General features: G+C 39.5%; 1 protein-coding gene across 1 annotated transcript in view; it reads right to left on the reverse strand.

Moving 5' to 3' along the window:
* LOC126868940 (cAMP-dependent protein kinase catalytic subunit 1) overlaps positions 1–19,318 on the reverse strand; it is a 31,552-nt gene extending 12,234 nt beyond the window's left edge. The window contains exon 1 of the mRNA XM_050624962.1: positions 1–19,318. This exon is cut by the window's left edge and continues 12,234 nt beyond it. Coding sequence (XP_050480919.1) covers positions 17,121–18,182 — 1,062 coding nt within the window. The 5' untranslated portion in view covers positions 18,183–19,318 and the 3' untranslated portion in view covers positions 1–17,120.
* Positions 19,319–21,313: the final 1,995 nt, after the last annotated feature.

Here is a 21,313-nt window from a genome sequence, read left to right on the forward strand (position 1 = left end):
AATACGATGCTGCAATTCTCAAACAACCATCTCTTCGATATTACATCTTAGCAACTGTTGGAATAACCTTGTTTCTTCGAACGTCGTTAAGAGATACTCTTTCGCAGAAATATCGTTGATCGTTAATCCTCGTACATACCTCTCATCTTCGGTAAGAGAATTTGCAAACTAGACCGGTCGTTACATTGATTTTCGTTAGATCGATGTTTTATCATTGTCTGCTCTGACTTAACACCAAAGTACGAACATTAAGCGGAGAAAACGAGCGGACGGACGAGGATTAATCGAACGACCGACTTCTTGAAATATGTTTTCAACGGCGTGTGACGGTAGCCGCTTTATAAAACTACGTCGTTGGATAACGCAAAAATTATCGAAGAAATCTGATCTTCTGGTTACGTCATCGTGCCAGTTAACGATCGAGTCGCATATTCGGTGCACGTTATCGACGAAGAGGAAAAATCTGCAACGACGAATAACTGCGATCGAACGATAAGAGAAGCTGTTCGTAGGTAAAAGCATCTTCCACTTTGTACACGCGTATTCGATTTTTACACAGACGTAGATATTTCGGACGGTCGTTTGAATTATTTACACGACCGTGAACACTCGTTTACTTTTACCAAGAAAACACGCACAACGCCAATTATCGTCGTTCGCATCCATCTTCGAAATTCGATTGCCAACGACGCACGACAAAAGTATACCCTCTCGTTCGTACCTATCTATCTCGTTATCGCGAGTAAATACCTCGAAGAGACATAAATTGGTACGTAATGAAATTGCCGTAGAATAAATAATATCTGTTACCCGTTATCGAGCAACGTAAGGACGAACCAACGCTGTTGCCTTTGAGATTCTGGTAAATTTTTTAAGTAACTTTAATTCGCAAAACGAACGTCATTGGTAAATTGAATTAATAAGTCGCCGTTGTTCAAAGAAAAGCGCGGCTTGTTCGGTTACGCGGTAAGAATCGTAACGCGGAAAACTATCGTTTCTCAGCCGCTCGGTATTCCGTAATTTCTTTTCTTTCCTGTCTTAATCCATCGTATTAATTCATTAATTCATTTTGTACGACTCGGAAGGTGTTGGACGGTGTGTAATTCTCTCCGAGGTACGTAATTTCCTATTAGATACGCGTTACATCTATTCGAGGTTCACAATGTTCGCTTCGATCCTTAATATCCCGTCACGACTAGAAATAGGGGCGATATAATAGAATTTTCTTCTCGTTTTAGTGTTACGTACGCTTATTTAATGTATTATATTTATATAAGTATACGTATGTATGCGTGTATTACATGTACAAGAGCATAGAAAAGTAAATTGGATGAATGCGGTGGAAGGACCGTCCTGTCCCTGCCCTGACACCTGAGATTCTCCACTCGATGATAACGAGATTTTTGTTACAAGCAACAGCTCGTGTGCTCACGTGGAGTACCGATAAACGTTATGTTTGGTCTAAATCGATCTTACGAACGACTTCTTCTATCTATTTACGTATTTTTCAAATCGTAATTACGTACGTAACTCGATACGAGATTCGATAAGTTTACGTTACAAGTATTCCACGTATTACCTAGCGAAAACGTAGTTATCTAACGCTAATTAAGAGTTGAAACGTCGATGAGGAAGAATGAACGTAAGGACTCGTCGAACAAATAGCTAAAAATATTGTACGCGTTAAACCGAAACCGTCTATCGAGAACAACCAGATCGTTCTTTCCTTTCCAAATAAAGAAGATCCGGAGAAAATTCAGATGAAAAATCGACGACGATTACTTCTCCGCTTCGACGAACTGAATTAAATCTACGTTTTATATATATATATATATATATATATGATATATATTAGGATTCTCGTCGAGAACGAGGTTCCATCAGGTTTCCCCGAGAGTCTCGATTGTCTTTGTACGCGACGTTTCCAGTTACGTGTCATTTGCAGGAAAGAGACGAGTCACTCTAAAGGACAACGACGGGAAACATAAATAAAAGGACGAGTTTTTAATGCCACTGCGATGCAACAAAAAACTTGGAAATTTCTTAGCTCGTCTTATATTTGGCTAGCAGATCTAGAACTTGGAAGGAACTTGACAAAGTTCGAACAAAACCTAAACGTTCGCAACGAATTTATCAAATCTCCGGTTTTATATCGGACAGACAAGAAGCTATCGATCGATTTTCCTGTCTTTACCAATTCCACTCGAATAAAATAGAAATTAACCAGCGAGTTTAATCGAATACCCACCCAAACAACTATGTCCAGACTGTCCAGATACGATCTATCTCCGATCGCTAGAGAAATCTCGATATCGTCGTTCAAACGGCGTAGACCTATAAAAGAATACGAGTCTTTGGAAAGAAATCTTAATAAATCGACGATCCATGCATACACCGTAGTCCGTAAAATTAAGCCCAAATTTTGTATCGTACGTGGATTCGTTGGAACCTTCGATCATCGGTCTAACGAGAAATATCGCCATTTAAGAAATATTCAGACTAAGAGAACCAATCTATCCTTGTCTCCGAGACCAAGAGGAATTTGGCAGAAATTTGTATTATCCGTCCTTTCCTCTAACTTTTTCTCATTGGAATCTTCCCCGATTATTTTTACTTCATGCGATCTGATCGCGAGTAATAAATACGAAGCAACGAAACGTTATATTCTCTCGGAACAAAATCGTACGAACGCGTCGTGGTATGTACATATTTCAGTACGAATTCTAAATACATGCGCCATGGTGAAGTACAACTTGGAGGCGGGCCTCGATGAATTATTTCGGTTCGCGTTGAGCACACACCCTCGCAAAGTCGAAGCATTTAAGTACATGTACGTTCATCGAACTAATAGCCAGCGAACTATACGAACGCGATTATCACACAGCTTCCAATCGGCCGATCCTCGATTTTTCGAAATTATTTCGCAAAGATTTCGCGTAAAAAGATTATTTGTATGTAAAGAACGTTAATTAACAAAGCGAAACGTAAGAAACGAACCGTGTCAAGGTTTCGAAGAGGCGTTACATGTTCTAACGTTTGGTAATTGATTTATCGTTAAACGACTCGAGAAACTGCAAAGTGTCGATACTAAAACGCAGCAGGGCTAATATCGAATAATTACAATGGTCGTTCGCTACCGAGTGTCACATCTGGAGGCCAGACACGAGGTCGATGCATAAAATTATAGTGACTAACGACGGCGCATCGTAGCTATTGCTCGAGTTAAAGCACACAGTTAACGCTCCGACTTCGGATCGAGACGTTAGATCGGCAAATCTATTTCTACCGACCGAAGTATAGCTGGATAATTGTGCTCTGGGACGAAGGATAATTTTAATTCTAGTCGCAACTTCAATAACAATTTCCCGTTCTAATGCGTTTTCAGGATATTCCACGTATTAATCCATTTAACAGTGTCGTCTGAAAGAGACTCGGCCAACTTGTTAAGTATACATGGTACTATAAATGTCGTATCTTAAACGCTTATGTTACTTCTAGTTTCATACAAAACCATTCGCCATGAATATTACTAGAAAAAGTTTCAAATATGCAGCGACTGCGAAAAGATATTTGCACGTATCGTTGAATCTATCGTGATATTTATATCGATTTTATCGATATTTCATGTTTATTAAATTTACTAGAATTTAGTAGTACGTTGATACAATCAAGAAAATGTCATATTATGCAAATAAATAAAAGGCAAAGCGTAATTAAAAGATGCCTCGTTCGGATGCGCAAATACTTTTCCTAGCCACCGTATATCAAAAGGAAACATAATACTGAGCAACGCTTTGATCGTTCTAATTTAAAATGGGAATTAGGTATCGGTTGAATTAGATTTGACTGCAGACGAACAAGTAATTGAAGCTAATATAGGTAAGTTAGTATAAGTAACGAGAGTGTAAATGATACTACGAGTAAAATGTCGAAGATAAATTGAAAAATGTATTTTCCACAACATATTCGTATCTCTTCTTAAAATACGTACGAAAGATCGTATTTAAGGAAACAGCGCGAATGTTTCGTAGTAAGTAAAAAGAAGATCAAGTCATAGAAAACTCAAACTTAACAACGACTAATTATGGAGGTAAACGTGAATATTGCAACGACGATTGCGCACGATATCCGTAACGGTAAAATTCCAATCGCTTTCGCTTTCATATTCAATGCAGGAGAACAAAGACGTCGACGAGAAATATCAACTGTCGAACGGGCTGCCCTTCCTCGTCTCCACATTTGGAAGGGAAGATTAACGAGGCCAACGAAACGGCTTCGTTCGTTGGCGACGACAAAAAAATTCTGCGGGCGGCTGAACGCCTAACGAATGCAGGTAGCCTTCAGAGGTCGAGACATTGCGTACGGAAAAGCAACGAACTTCACCAAGGCTGACTACTTTGCCTATGTACAAGCATAAAAGGCTCCCACCTACTTTTATTTCGCAGACAAAAACGCTTACTTTGTCTTATACACAGCAAACGCGACACACGAAAACACGTACTCGCGGACATAAGCGTACTCCGAAAAAACGCATAAATTATACAAAAAAAAAAAAAAAATTGGCGAACTGACGTCTCCAAAGTTTCGTTAATTCGCCATCGTAAACGTTATCTGATGATACTTTTCGAAAACCTAGCCGTGACGGCCGAAAACAACAGAAATCGGATATGTCTGTTTCTCAGAAAATAGAAAAAAGTTTCCTGAACACGACGACGCGTCATTTCGTTGACCAACATCGAACTGGCGTTTGTCGCTTTTACTTTATTTAGTGTCCATCATTATTTCCGTAACAAGAATGCTATATATAAAATACAAAATGTCATGCATTCGTTTCGGCGGTTCCTTCGCCTAATTTAACGAGACGCCTAAACGCGATACGTTTTTTGCCACAGACAGCAAATTCAAATGTTGGACGAACGGCGAACAGCGCGAAATAATTCGACGGGAAAAGTGCGAGACTCGATTTCTCGATCGTTAGGAATATCGGGACTGATCATAGAGGATGGAGACGAGAGAAAGAGAAGGGGACCATACTCGCGATATCGTTCTTCTGTCGCCGATCGAACACGTCGAGAACTACGTTCCAACAAAACTATGTACTTGGCTTTGAATCGAAGTCGCCTTCCTTCCGATAGAAGACCGTCCTCGCTGTTCCACTTACATCGCCATACTAAAATCACGCGATACGTCAATGAAGTGTTCGACAGATGGAGAACGCCGTTACAATTGCGTCGAATATTCGCAATCAAAACAGTTCCTCGCACGCTTCTTGCTCGAACGCAATCTTATCTGGTCGCGCGATCGAAAATCGTTACACCTTACGAGGTCGTTATCGGTAACGCGTTCCCGTGATATCTGCGACGGCAACACACGTGCGTCGATAAAAACCAGAAGATTCGAAGATCGTGTTACGTTTAATCGATGCAGGTAGAAAAATATTTACATGTATCTAGAAGGAGAAACGAAAGCAAATATCTGTCTTAGATCTTAGTTTGGCAAAAATTATCAAGCAATTCGATTAATCCTGAAAACTAATCGGTTTTATCCCGTTTGCGCGAGTTTACGACTTGGCGAGAAGGAAATGCGACTGAATATTTCCCGATAATTACACGTGTATTATATCGTGCGATAATCACTAATCGACCAACTAAATATTATTTCCAAGAAAAACGATAGGATTTCCTCGTGTTTGCAAGTTCGCCCGTAAATGCTCTACGATACCCAACACGACGTACGCTTATCTATTACGCAATCAGACAACGACGAGCTAAATAAACGCGAGATAAGCGGCGATAGGAATAGAATGGAATCGAAGAAACTCGCGAATCGAAACATAGACGTCGTCGTTTAAAGTCGTATTTACGAATATCCGTACAACTAATACGTATCTGATGAAATCAGAATACATTTGTACATTTAAGAATCAAAAGTTTGATATTGTACTTGCTACGTTGTATTCTATTGATTATTACGAGGATGAAACGCGTGCAAAGTGGAATTTTAACGATGCAATAACTCGAAAACGAGCGAAACTCGATGATAAATTCTCCGAAGTAGATGCTTTCGTAAAGCAAAAAAAAAAAAAAAAAAAATAAACATGTGACTACTTCTAATTCACGAATATAAGTCCTTCGAAAATCCCAATCGCGATAAGAACTAAGGAAGCAGATCAAACTATTCCTCGGCTAAAAAATTCGCAGCTAAAAAATTCGCAGCTAAAAAATTCGCAGCTAAAAAATTCTACCAAATGTCCAAATTGGACAAATTGTGAATATGAAATATTAAATTAAAAAAAAAAAAAACTATTCCCCAAGAAAGTTCCTGTGGACGAAAAAAAGTCCATATTGCTACGACGAACAAACGCGTGAAAATCCGGTGAAAATCTTACGTACTTGGATTCTAGTTTTCTACGTCACACATCAGACAGAGGAATATTTCTAAAGCTGTGTTCAGAATCAACGGTAACCGTGTCATCTCATTTAGAACGGCGATGTTTCACCGTCGTATCCCACCACTTTATCAACTTGTATCTGACGTTCGTTTTGGTCGTTAGTTCCCTATGTTTATAATGGTCGTGGAGAAAACGTCGTTCTCTCTGTATCGATCGAATGGCGATTTAGCGCGTTATCACACGCGATGGTGTACGTGTTTCCAAAACTATAAGTCGCGTGATTCGTCGATTAACGAAACGCCTGACGCGCGCGAATGGAACGAACTGTCGGTGTTTCAACTGTCGTCTCCGTGTTTCACGGTCAATGAGAAATGGAATGTCGATGAAACGGATGAGGATACGCGATACGAAGAAGCGATTTCTCAGCTTCGTTCTTCGAACGCGCTACCAATTAACACAAAGCTTACCGAAAGAAGAGTTTCCGTTCTAAGAGACACCTGGCCGATATCCTCCTAAGATTCACAAGAGTCGGACATCACTCGCTGATCACACGCAGCCCCCAAGTTTCCGCGAAACTCTTGGAATTTGAACTTTTTCACAACTTCTGAAATCTTCTCGACGTTCTGTCGATGCCGATCGCGTTCGATCGACGATAACTGGAATCCGATTCGATCGGAACTTACGATGCGATCTCGAGAACGATATCTTCTTTCGGACTGGTTGCATCGTCGCGTAGTCAGCTTCGACGCTTGTCCGTTCGATAGACAAAATGTCAAGAAGGAGAATGAACCTGGCCAAGAGTGGAAACTGCCAGCTCGACGAAGCGATACTTCCGACGCCGGTTAACGGATTTTCAGTTTGACGAATTTCAGTTTGACGAACGAAACTACGAGCCAGGAAGGAGACGAAGTTTGGCCGAGTGTGTGGAAAATTGCGGTTCCTCGAGATGTCGGCGAGGATGTCACGGGGACGTTTGGTCCCATAAATCGGGAGACGCGCAATGTAAATAACCTGGTACGCGTAACCCTTGTGCAACTAGGAAGCGGATCGAAGCCTCGCTCGCTAACTAGCATCACTGGTATCAGCATGAGATAACGCGGTTTATTCGCGTCGAAAGCATCGATAGCGACTATCTACATATCAAGACGAGCGACGATAACATCCGAGAAGCAGAAACACTATCGTGAGCACAGCCACAGATGAGGAACGTCGGCTGAGAGGACCGACGATTAATTTACTACGGATAGTCCTTCTTTGCGCGCTTGATAACCTTGCTGATCGAATAAGTCGGAATTACTTCTCAAGCCGGATCGAATAATCTTGTACCTGATATAAAAAAGACACGACCCTACACTCGCAATGGCATTGCCTGAGTCGGTGGAAAGTGGATTTAATCGCGTAATTCCCGGGATAAAAGGAAATAACGTAGTTTCGAATTGCATACGGTAAAATTAGTTGGAGCTCGGAAACTCTTACGAATTTCAATTTCAAGAGATCGAAGATGAGCGGCGGATCGTATCGATGCGAAAGTTTCGCCGCTTTTTCCTATAACTATCTCTCTAGAACGCTTGAACGCGCTATAGATTTCTACGAATCGAGCAACTTCAATAGATTTTCAATGATAGAAGAACGTCGATAGACTTTTATTTACAAATCTATTTCCATTAAAACGGAATTACATCGGCAGAACTTCCGGTCTAATCCGGTAAAGCAAACGAACGTATAAGAGAAATTCTCGAATAAAGATTTTAATAGAGAAGAGGGTTCGATTAAATATCGTTAAATAGCAAAGTAAATTCAAGATCCGACGTAATTTTAATTTCCTTTGATCCCGCAATTATAGACCTATCGAGACGTTCTGTGCATTACGACGTGCACTGTGAATATTCCAACGAACGAAGCATAACCGTGATATCGCAATCGCTATCTGTTACAATGCAGAATGAGTTTCGCGTTGTAGGCGAAACAACCGAAAAGAGACGAAACGACGAAACCTTTTTATCAGATTCAAATCAAATAGAAGCGCACTGCACGAGAGCAACTTAGGCCTGTGAATTTTCATTTCATCGATCGTAATTACCACGCTAGACACTTCCATTGCCTTCGAATTCCTTAATTTCAATCTATTATCCGACGATAAGTACCGAGAAACGAAAGAGGCAAAACGACGCGTTCGCTTTAAAAGAAAGCAGCCTGGAATTATACGTGAGAAGTATAAATGGTACAAGCGTATTTCTGCGATTCTTTGTATTACATTACGATTCTCTGTGACGCAATACTGCGGCAATCGACCGCCAAAGATAAAATAAAATAACAGAATACCAACGATAACGAACGATGAACAACTTTCGATACTAAGCGACAAAGAGACGCGTAAATCGTTGGAAACGCGGAGAGGAAAATCGAAGATCTGAAAAGAAGAGAAAAAGAAAGGAAAAAAAAAGAATGCATTTCATTAAAGCTGGCTTCTTTCAAAGTGTTCCATTCCACAACTTCGCTCTTCGTCCTCCGATCAGAATTTCTATGCTACGAATAATCGAACGTTTTACTTCGAGGAATTATAAAATACTCGACGTTGATCGCTAATAAAACTTGGCGTAACATCGGACAACTTTTTTTAAACGACTTGTTGAATTTCATAAATTTAAGCAGATCGAAGAGCCGAACGGAATTTTCAATGCCGATCGAACAACTCGAACGTCATTCTGCGATCTCAAAAAATCGATTACCGCGCAGTTTTACGTATTCTGTCCGACTGTTCCACTGCACGAACAACAACGATTTTCAATTATCTATCGAGAACTGTGCAGAATTCGTAAAAATTTTCCCAACGCTGATTAACAAAAAACGTTATTACGTGTTCCCTATCTAAAATTACAATATGCAAACAAAGAATCGACCAGACATCGCCGTTAATGTAAAACGGATATTACAGCAATAAATACGAAACGGAATTTTGATCGATAAATCAATACCGCGCACGGTTTACAAAGCTCGATATGAAAATAATCTGCGAGCACGTAGATTTTAAAGAAATCTTTATACACTGCAAGTTATTTCCGAAGAATGGCACACCGCGTAACTACTACCACGCTCGCCTTGTCTCAAACTAAATTGATCGTTAATAGCCCAATCGTAAATTTTACGAGCGTGCTTGTCATAGACGTTCCAGCATGGTACATGCTTCGCTCTTTAAGATCATCGTTCTCTTTCGTTCTCTTTCCCCTCTGCGCTTCTCCCTTTTATTTTCCAAATAGCGATCCTTCGTCGTTCTACGTAGAATTAGTTTGCATATTATAACGGAATTTACTCAACTACTTTATCGAACTTCACTTGTGCGCACAACAATCTCGCAGCGTCGATGTTTCATATAAAAATATGAACGTGAATGTTCCTGATAACGACTCTTACGAGCAGAAAGTAACCTTCGAGGATCATCTTCGTATCTTTGATCGTAGAAATATTTTGATATAATTATCGACGGTACGTCGATACAAAATACAAAACGATAAAACGCGTAACGATGCAAAGGAAGATATCCTATTGTATTACGTAAGGAAAGTACGCCTGGAAATTCACGAGAACATGATAAACCGTAAGAAAGTTGGAATTTTAAATACGAATAGCCTGGCAAAAGATACGCAGAGATAGACGCGTCCTAATATCTCGTATATATAAATTACTATTGCACCAGTTATTATTCGGTAGATTTAACAACCTATAGAGCGCAAGACAAACACATCGATTTTCGAAGAAAGGACAAAGGTAATATCAATTACCGTTGAGTTGGCTAGTTGATAAAACTACGATGATGGGAAAATTTCCAAGTCCATATATTCGCCGACGTTCTATCGTAGCAGTTCAATATTATCGAGTACTCTCTTAACCTCTATCCCCCTTCCTTCTTCGTTGATTCTCTTATTAAAACGTCGCAACAGTTTGTCTGTTACGCGAAGAGGGAAGAACCAATGTGTCGGCTAAGAGAGAGAGAGTGTGTGCATGTGTGTGTATGTGTGTGTGTCCGTTTCATGAATATTGAATTTATTAATTCGAAACTGCACCGTCTCGACCGAACCTGATATTTCATGCCAATATTCCCCCAAGCTCTTCAAAGAGATTTGCTTTTACCAATACTACCATGTTATGGTGAAATATAAAAATACAAAAGTATCGGTGAACAGTTCATTGGTAGGTATTTTTACATTTATAAATATTTCACTGACACGTGTTCTGTCAAATTTTTCTTATGCTTCGATTCCAACGTTATTTCATACTAAACTTTGAAATCGTTCGCTATTTTATGTAAAAACAAATAGCTTCGAAGATACTAACTGACGGATAAGCTGATTCTTTTACTCATTAACATCGTGTATAAATCGTATTGAGAAAAATTGATAAAAGTCGATACATCGTTAATCGACTGGACGAAGTCGAATATGAGATAGGATTTCGAGAAAATAATAATTGCTATGGCGCTTGAATATCCTACTATAAAAACAGATCGATGAAACAGGTCAAACCTTGTTTTAATTTTGGATACCCATAGGACACTGCGCTACTGGCTATAAAGACGTTGGGTAGCTATTTTTGAGATGCAAAGTCACCGTGAATATCCGAAATCCGTTCACCACGGTGATTCGGATATATTACCTTTCCAAAGAAATAACAAGAAAATAATATTATATCAGAAAATGAACATTCGTAAAATAACAAAGAATAATTTACTCCCAGAATTAATTTGCTACGAAATGAAATTACTTGGAAATATCCGTTTGTTATTTTTCGAGTGATGTAGGTTTTTTAACCCTCAACTAGAACCATTGCATGAGAAACGACCACGTTAGCGTCACATTTATACAAAATTTTAGGATATTTCGTTCTAATTTGTATCATACTTCGATCATCGATCGATGCTAGTTCGATCGCTGACTATCTTTATCACATAAAATAGAAAATACAAATTAAAATAAAGTATCCTAAAATTAATCTACCTTACTGTGAATTATCTACAATCCAACGATACCAATCGAAGACTAAGACATCAAATTATCCAATGCTAATCGTACTGATTACATTATGCTGAGTTACAAGCCAGGCCACTAAAAACGCTATGATCATAGATACAGAAACGTATCAAAAATGAACTGCCACTGATTCCGATCATTATAATTCACCGGAGATATTTAAAATAGCGATTAGATAAGTTGTCTTATTCGATCCGATTCACTTCCTGCGTAGAATCTTAATAAAATACACTACGCTGCAAGCAAAAACGTTGCGACTGTTCTGTTCTGTGCAACGATATTTTAATGGGCGCCGAAGGCAAACCGTTACATGACAATGGATGAAACAATAAAATAACGCAATTGACCGCTTTCCATGAGCGGAATTGCACTTGATTTACGTTCAATAAATAATTAATTCCAATTTGAGAGCATACGGGTAACAGACGGAAAGTAACCATCGATACGCATGCACTATCAGTCAGAAGTTTAAGACCGCTTCTGTCGCTGTATTACAAGCTACGCGTAATAACAGCAAATGACACCGGATATAATTGATTTTCGATCTTAAATTAATCAATAATACGATGCAACGTAACAGAAATAGAAATAAACAACTTTTGAAAAATGTATAATTAGAAAACAATCTTTTGATTACATGATTCTTGAAACTGTGGAAAAAAAAACGTTCCCCCTGTTACAGAAAAATCAAATTAAATTTCCATCGATATAAGAATCCATAAAAAACATGTAACAAATTATATGAAATAAAGTAACATAAAAACCATAAATTAAAAAATTGATACGAAATAATACGTTTCTTCTCTTCTTTTTCTTTCTTAATTTAATCTCCTTTTCTTTTTTTAATTTCTTTTCGCTACGGAGTGGCCTGAAACTCGCAGACGTTAAAATATTTCTGTACATTCGAGGCTTTAATATCAAATAGAATTATATTCGTTCTCTTATTTGCCAGATTATCTGACCGTTGACAAATTTCCTCTCTATGGTCGATTAACTGGTTTTACAAGAGAAAAGAAAACAAGATTGCTTAGTGGTTAATAACGAGTCGTAAAATAGATCCCTCCCTTGATCGGCGGGTACAATTGTGCAAAGAGATGGCAGACAAAAGACAAACGTGAAGTACTAAACACAAAGCGGAACAAAGTGTTATTGCCAGAATGTATGCGTCTGTAACGCAGGCAATTTACCACTTACGATATGAACTTGAACGAAGATACTTTTGATACGATTACGTAAGTATTTATACGTGTGATTGTTTAAAATTTTATCGACACACGTGGGTCAACGATTGCGAAACGATCATTCAGAGAACCAAGGGACGATCTATTTACGAATAGAGCAATAACGGCACGTATTGCACGTCGAATCGAAGAAGAAAAAGTGGAAATGGATAAGGTTGAGGAGTGCGATACGTAATTGAGAATCGACTTAACGATGCGTTCCGTGGCAAATTCTTGAGAAAGAATCGCTTAACGCAGCAAAACTACGATAAACATAGCGGTATAATGTGGCTTTAAACGATCGCTTACAACTAATATTTACAAAAGAATCTTTGTACACTCGACGATCGTACACGTTCTTCAAGATTTTCAAAATACAATGAAACTATCCTGTGTAACTTTTATTGCACAGATATGACTCGACGGTTATTATGCGTCGAAAATAAATATTGTTCGAATGCATTAACGCTACATTAAGATGCCGTAATCTACAACCATTTGTAGAGAAGCTATAACGAAGAAAATAATACGCGACGGTGAAAGAGGCCTTATCTCCTCAAATCCTCACGTTATAGCGATAAAGCTTAGACGATTGCCTTGTAGTTGTCCTAGGACAGTTACGAATAATCAATCAGATAAAGGTTGGTAACAAGAAGCGTAGTATGAAACGCGTAAGATTATCCGATTTACAGAGGTGCCACGATCGATTAACGACCTTTTATAGCGTGCTGTCCTTACCGAATCAGAAAAACATACAAAGAAACATCTTCGAACTAAGATCGATAAAATATAAAACCAATTGCTCTAAACATTGATAGATCTGATCCTGCTTGTATGATTTGCAGTGTATCGAGCAATTCAATGTGCGCTAAATTTACAGCGTTCAGCTATAACGATATGCACATAGGTGAGATAACGTGGAACTTTTATGAGCAAAGTTCCAACGCGAATCATGGCGATTTGCTCCAACTTGGAGATTAGAATACCGAGCGAAATGAATTTGTGCTATTCAAACAATTTTACCGAGTCATAGGTTTACCTTTCTTTCTGAACATATCGAGAGAAACGGTTTTTGTAAAATGTAGAAAAAAGATGAATTTTATACGCGTAAGAAGCGAAACCAGCGATCTAATTATTCTCCAAATTACAAATATCGAAGAACAGGAATAAACGACAAGCTAATCACGATACTGGTAGTCGTGTCGCCGCAACGTTTCATTGTATACATGCGTGTGTGTATGTGTGTGTGTGTATATGCGGATAGAATACCAGCCAAAATTGGACGATTTGAAAGCATAACCTGTCTCGATCGCGCAATTCCTTGCCAACAACTTCCGTGCTACTTTGTTCGAACCAAGCCTATTCTTGTTTTTATTTATTCAACACTGCAGCATGCGCGAGCGAACAATGTGCACGTGTATACTCAAGGTAGGGATGGAATATACATCCTAAAAGTCACCAACGCGACAAAAAAGAACATACATTCTTTTCTCTGTCCAGTTCTTTGTACTTGCGCATTGCTATGACGCGCTCGTTTACCGCAATAGAGAGAGAGAAGATTTCGCGTTTTCCAAACTGCGATCTTTAAACATAAATTTTTCGTGGATATACGTTGATCGATAAAGCAGCTCGTTCGATTTAGGAAAACTATACGTATGATCGTTAATTACATTCTTGTTGAAAGAAACTCTATTCAAAAACAAACACGCATTTTTTACGTTATATACATATATGTATATATACATACATATTATATACATGTATATATATAACTCTTATCGAGAATATCCAGATACGAGCACGTTCAAAGCACGCGGGAAAGTAAGCCTCGTTATAATTTGACTTGTTACCCGTTACGTTTCCCTTACCCCGTTCTACCTGTTTTTGCTCAGTTGCAACTTTGATCGTTAAGTTTCGTCTCGTTTGCAAAGAGAACGAAACTGGACGAAGCTAAAGGAAACTGGAAACCGCGGTAATCGTATACCCGATGTTACCGCAACGTGTGCCACAGATTTATCCGAATGTTTCGCATTCTCTATCTTTTTCTTATTACATATATCTAAGCTGGTTAGCTAAAGCCTTGACCAATTCGCCGAAATCGGATTGATACGACGTCCCCGTAATTTAAATTACTTCGTGCCTACGATCAACCTTATAACTTTTCTTATCGCGTAATAATCGAACAGCCCTTTGAATTCGGATCAGAAGTGACAATCTTATGTCACGGCGAAACAATTCGCAGAAAATTTCGTAATATCTGTATATACGCACAGTGTGTGTGGCTTGGAACGAAGCTACGCGTGTGGCGGACCTTCTCGTGCGTGTTTCATTGTAAAATCGATTCTCGTTATACGATCGACGCGTGTCCAATCGTCGACGCTCAGGGTTCGTTGGTGTTGGTGATTCTCTGATTCTAGCGTTCCTTATGTTAACTGGCCGTTGAATTTCATTACCGTCGAGATACGATGCCGTAAAGTATCCCATACGCTCCATCTCGAAAGGAGGTGGTTTTAATGGATTAGAACAAAAAATAAATTAACAAACGCGTCTTTCAGCGATAACACTCTCGCTGTCATTGCTACTGCTGCTGTTCTTCGTTTCGTTATCGTGTCCCTTTGTTCTCCTTCGTTTACATTTCTTTGTTTGTTTTTGTCCCTGGTTTCGTCATTCGTTTTATTTTTTTGGACAGTCTTCTCGCGATCATGTTTTAACACGCTTCTGTATCCCGTTAAATGAAATTTTCACTCCACGTGCACGTACACGCGCAATTTCCTTTGGCCATTTCGCGCGTGTGCGTCGTTCGTTTCTCTTTCCTCTTGCACAAATACAGGATTGTCCATACGTTTACATTTCGTACTAAAAGTGCAGCTCTATATAAAAGATAACGTTGCTTTTTTTGCATACAGCAACTTAAGGCGATATAATTATATACGAATACTCTTATAACGTATCTATGTACGAACGCCGGTGGTCCTCTATTAAAAACGTTCCAAAAATGAATCCTTATTTTGCTCGTACTCCCGTCGATCGCATTTTCACAAATACTCTCATTTTCTCGCTCTTTCTCTCTCTCTCTCTCTCTCTCTCTCTCTCTTTCTTTCTTTCTTTCTTTCTTTCTCTCTCTCTCTCTCTCTCTCCCTTTCGTCTCTTCGTTCCTATTTTTCCTGTATCATTTATGCAAGGTACAATATAATTCAACAACGAGCATCTGTAGCCAGTATATAACGAGTATTTTTTTCATTTTTTCTCTTTTAATAAGATTCATAATATGCTATAATAAAGGTCTACCTTTCTCTCTCTCTCTCTCTCTCTTTCCCCCCTGTTCTCCCACCCTCTCGTTCTCGCCCTTCTCGATCGATGAAAAACGAGTCATATAAATATTACTTCAGCAAAATAATCGTGTGACGACTAGCTATTATAAATACGGTTCGTATCGTGGCAAAAACTTTTCTCCCAACGAGAATGAAGAGAAAAATGCTCGTAGACAGATAGACAACAATGCACGACATGACAATTAATTGTTGGTGTATTTTATATCCATTTTCTCCCGTCAAGTCCCTTTTTTATAAACTTTGTATGTGCTAAAAGAGGCAGGACGATGGAGTAGAGGGGCGTGGTGTAAAAGGGGGTCGGGGAACATTCATAAAGATTACAAGGACACTAGATGTATGTACAAAATAATTCCGGCAAAACCACGTTTTCCGATATTAATAGTACTTATCGAGAGCAATCTTTACACACGCCGCCTCTAATAAACCGGATAATAAAGCCATCTTAGGGAACACACACATATACGTGTAAATATATACATATATATTTATATATAATAAATAAATAAATATATATATATATATCGTCATTCTCATACGTCAATAATGTCAGTTACTTGGCTGAAAAAAAAGATGTTTCTCTTGTAAAAAGTCGTAGTGGTGACAGTGACTATGAGTGTGAGCACACGCGTACGCGTATGTGTATGTGTGTTTATATATGATATCTGTGTATGCAATATATCGTAATTTTTTCCAATATATTATATCTCTTTTATTTCTGTCAATCTCAATACGTTCAACGACGCCGATTACCGTGTTTCCTTCGTATACTCTTTCCATTTCCGCTCTTCTCAGAAGTCCACAATCACAAAATAAAGCGCAAAATCTGCCATCTGCTTCTTACGTGCTCGTCTTCCTTTGTTTTCTTTCCCTTTCTCGACTCTTCTAAGCCACCTTCCTTCCTCTATAAAACTATTGCATCGAGCGTGCCCGCAAACGCACAGAATCATACACGCGCACGCACACACCTGTATACGCTTTCTTTCTATCTTGCATACATGTAATACATTCTCTCGTTTACACTACTCGCTCCCATCCTCCCGCTCTCTTACTTCATCTATATCCCTCGCCCGAAGAAAAGCGAGCAGCGAGCGACGAACCATCGCGTATGAATGTATACGCGATACGTGTGACCATCTTGAATCAATGTGGGAATTCAAAATTCGGCGAATTCCTTGGCACACTTCTCCGTCAACGAAATCCTCAGCGTCTCCTCCTCGTAGTCATCGAAATTGCTTGTGTCTCCCGGCCCTTTGCATTTTGGTATGAACGGGGCCTCGATTTTCTTTTGGAAGACAGCTATCCAATCGGTACTGGCGAACCACTTGTGACCCTTGATATCGTTTACACCGGCCTTCAGATTACCGTACCTCTTGGTTAGATCGACTTGCAGCAAATTACGTAGTAAGTCTTTCAGATCGGATCCAAAGTGCGAGGGAAATCGTGGCTTTCCGCTCACGATTTTCTCGTAGATTTGAATTGGTTGATCAGCGAAAAATGGTGGATAACCGGCAGCCATCTCGTAGACGAGGACACCGAGCGCCCACCAGTCTACAGCTTTGTTGTATCCTTTGCTGAGAATTATTTCAGGCGCGAGATATTCCGGCGTGCCACATAAGGTCCATGTTCTACCCTGTACCCTTTTGGCAAAGCCGAAATCCGTGACTTTCAAATAGCCCTGTGAATCGATCAACAGATTCTCCGGCTTGAGGTCCCTATAGATTAAGTCGAGGTAGTGAAGGTACTCGAACGCTAATACGATTTGTGCCGCGTAAAAGCGCGAGTGTGGTTCCGAGAAGCGACCAACCTTTCGTAGATGGCTAAACATCTCCCCTCCTGGGACATATTCGAGGACCATGTAAAGATAAGAGTTATCCTTGAAGTGAAACCGTAATGAAACCAGGAACGGGAAGCTAATCGCCTGCAGTATCCTCTTTTCGTTAAGCGTGTGTTCAACTTGCTTAAGTTTCACGACCTTCTGCTTGTCGAGTATTTTCATGGCATAATACTCTCCGGTCGGCTTGTGTTGCACTATCATGACACGGCCGAACGAGCCGGTGCCCAGTGTCTTGATTCGTTCAAAGTCGTCAAGGGCAGCAGTATTTGTAGGGTTTCTTTTCCATTTGTCCTCGAACTCTTTCTTTGCCTTGTCAAGAAACTCCTTGACGCTCTCGGCAGCGTCAACCTTTTTGTTTGCAGTCGCGGCATTGTTGCCCATCTTAGCAGCCGCGCTCGTACACGAGCCTGCCAGGGCTCTACACAGCTCAAGAAGTTCCAGAAGACCGCGTCTTCGTTTTCGTTTTCGTTTGCCCTCTTCCGTAGTCGAGCCTACCACGGCCCTGCCAATCTCCACTCTCTTCAAAATTGTTGCTACCTTCTACTACTTTCCTCCACTATCCGTACTCTCTCCTATCGTCACCGACGATTCGCAATATTTCTATCCGATACTTGTCAATGCTGGCCCTACAAGACCTATAAACGTCCGAGAGAGCACTCACACTTACGCAAGAACAGGGCACACGCGCGCACTGCACGATGGATACACTCCTACCGATGGCGGACTATCCTTCCCTTTTTTCGCCAGTATTCGATTCACTTAATAACAACCGTACGACTTCTCGCACTCGGTACGAACCTTCGTGGTCCCTTAATTGTACGACAAAGTGAGACCGAGCGATTTCGCGCGGAAAAATGGGTCAGCATTAATCCTCGTCCGCACCTTGCGCCATCTTTCCTGTCAATTGTACTAGCCCGTCGTTGTCGTCGTCTACTAGAGCTGTCTCAGTCTTTCCTTTCTTATCCTTCTCTCTTTATTTCTGCCTTAACTTGTCGCTGTACTCTCGTACACCGCAGCAACTTTCTTTGACGTGTTCGTTCCACTGGTTCGACAAATCAAAACACTAAACACTAGTCGGTTCTCACAGTAATAGTACCGAGTGGCTAAATCGCAACTCAGGAACGACAGTTTGAAACAAGGGTCGAACGGAACTAGAGAATGACGTCGGTTTCGATCGCTCTCAACCCTCGGAACGCTTGCGAAACGTCGTCTGCTCAACTTACGCGACACGCACACCACAAACTTTGACTCGGACGTATTAAATGAACATCGCGAACAAACGTGTATCGCATCTTCTCGCGATAGAAAACAAAGTACGCGCTATCGCACTAAACACACGAATTCTTTTACTATAGTCGCGAACTGATTTTAAGCTCTTAAAGCGAAGCAGGCGGCGATAGCGGAGATAGTCGGTACCGTTCCTAAAGATGGCGACGCGGCTCGCTCCGCTTGTTCGTTCGGGATTTCGCACGGATGCGAAAATGACGAAGTATCGCTCTACGAAGCGAGAGAGCTACTGTAATGCACAGATCGGATATTGCTTCCACTTATCGCCGATAGATGTAGCATTGGAAGGTTTAACGACTTCCTCGATCAGTGCTGCCACCAAACGAAAGCGTCAACGTACTTTCGATTCAAAGTAAACTCGTTCTTGCTTCCAAATCCTCAAGGTTTTCGTACATACTGAATCACGAAATGTTTCGGACAACTGCTTGTGTCGCTATTTCAATGGGGAATGTGATTCTCTGAGTCATCGCGAAAACAGTTACGATATCTTGTGAATTATCTGTCGAACTTGTCATTGAAGTTCATCCATTTAATAATACTAATTATTAACTTTTAAATTCTTATATTAGCTTGATTAAATTCTATGGTTACCATGTAAACTTAAGGTTCGTTCATTGTACTAAAACTTCAGTGATGTCATCATATATATTTTATAAAATTTTTTATTATTTTTACAAACTACGTATTATAGTTTTATAATATTGATATTTGTAGTAAAGATAGAAGCCTGCTTGTCTTAATGTGTTAAGCTATTTTTACTCGCTCGGAATTGATATACGTATTTTTTAATAATCTAAAACAACTGCAAGGTTACGACTACGTTTTTGTCATTGTACTTAGTATAGCTAATATAATCTATATTATAGTTATTTTGCTATAAACTAATCTTACGTTGCGTTTACTATTAATTTGGTAGTTTCATGGTTATTAATAATAATCGACCTGCTTGTGGTATTGAACCGTGGTACGCACACGGAAGGTTGAACACTCGCTGACCTGTGATAATCCTTTGGCAATTAGTTTCTAACTGTAGGTAGGCATATAGGCACAATTTTAGAGCGGTAGATACGGTCGAGAAAGCTAGGTGGAGTCGGTGGGGGACGGGACGAACCGGTTACGATCGAGTCAAAAAGGTACGACCAGGTCAGGCCTTTCGGATATATACAGTATTTTTGTGTACAGCCCTGGTGCATTGCACATCAGACTAGACAGAGATGACAAAAGACACGTCCATCGAGGTTGCAATCGGATGCGTTACTTATATTAACTTTAGTTTGTTTCTACCCTATGGGATGCGCGCGACCACGCGTTCTATTGATTCCATGACCCGAAGCTGAAAGTGGTGTGCCAATTTGTGGAAGGAAAGTAGAATCGACTCTACTATATCTTGAATACTCTTTTCGAAAAATTGTATATACAGTATACTTTAGTAAATTTGAGCCCCAAATGATGTTAATCTATTAAAAGACTGAATATTTAATACTAAAAAAAAAAACACTATCTACATATAAATTACAAAAATTGTGTATATATTGGTATAAAATATAAAAAAAGGCGTATATAAATAATTGTTACTTTCGCATGTGTGTATGTTTAATACTTTTGAAATGTCTCGCTTCCTTTATTCGTTTTGCTTCTTGACACTTTCTAATGCACAAAGAAAATAACGAAACAAACGTAATAGGCAAAATAGTATATAGCGTGGTGAGTAAGAACGCATCAAGAAAAGTGGGAATTTAGTCCAGCGAAATGAAAATTTAGATGCGTGGATGCTATCTTTAGTTTGACACTGCAAAGCCAGTGGAAATATAGGTTACTGTCATCGAAATAGCTTGTGGCTGAACACTTCCACTGACCCACTAAACGAAATTTAATTTTATCAAGTAATACTGCATGTCACCAACTACATGGTTATTTTAGTTAATAAAATATCTTGAAACATTAAGAAAGTTCTACAGTAGTTGCCAATATATATATGCATGTATCATGAAGAAATTTGCTTATTAAAATAACTTTGTTAGAAAAGACAAAAATGTACATATAAAGATAAATCCAGTTCACAACGTTTTGAACAAAGAAAAAAAGACATATGTATATATATCGTTTCTTTCCTTTGTAAATATCGTGCATTTATTTGTTCCATATGTAACATAAATAAAAGTGCACTTGAAACACTTTCCTTTTGGAAAGTTTCATTGAAAACCTAACTCAATCTGATATAAATG

Source organism: Bombus huntii, chromosome 8 (assembly GCF_024542735.1).
Source record: "Bombus huntii isolate Logan2020A chromosome 8, iyBomHunt1.1, whole genome shotgun sequence".
NCBI lineage: Eukaryota > Metazoa > Arthropoda > Insecta > Hymenoptera > Apidae > Bombus > Bombus huntii.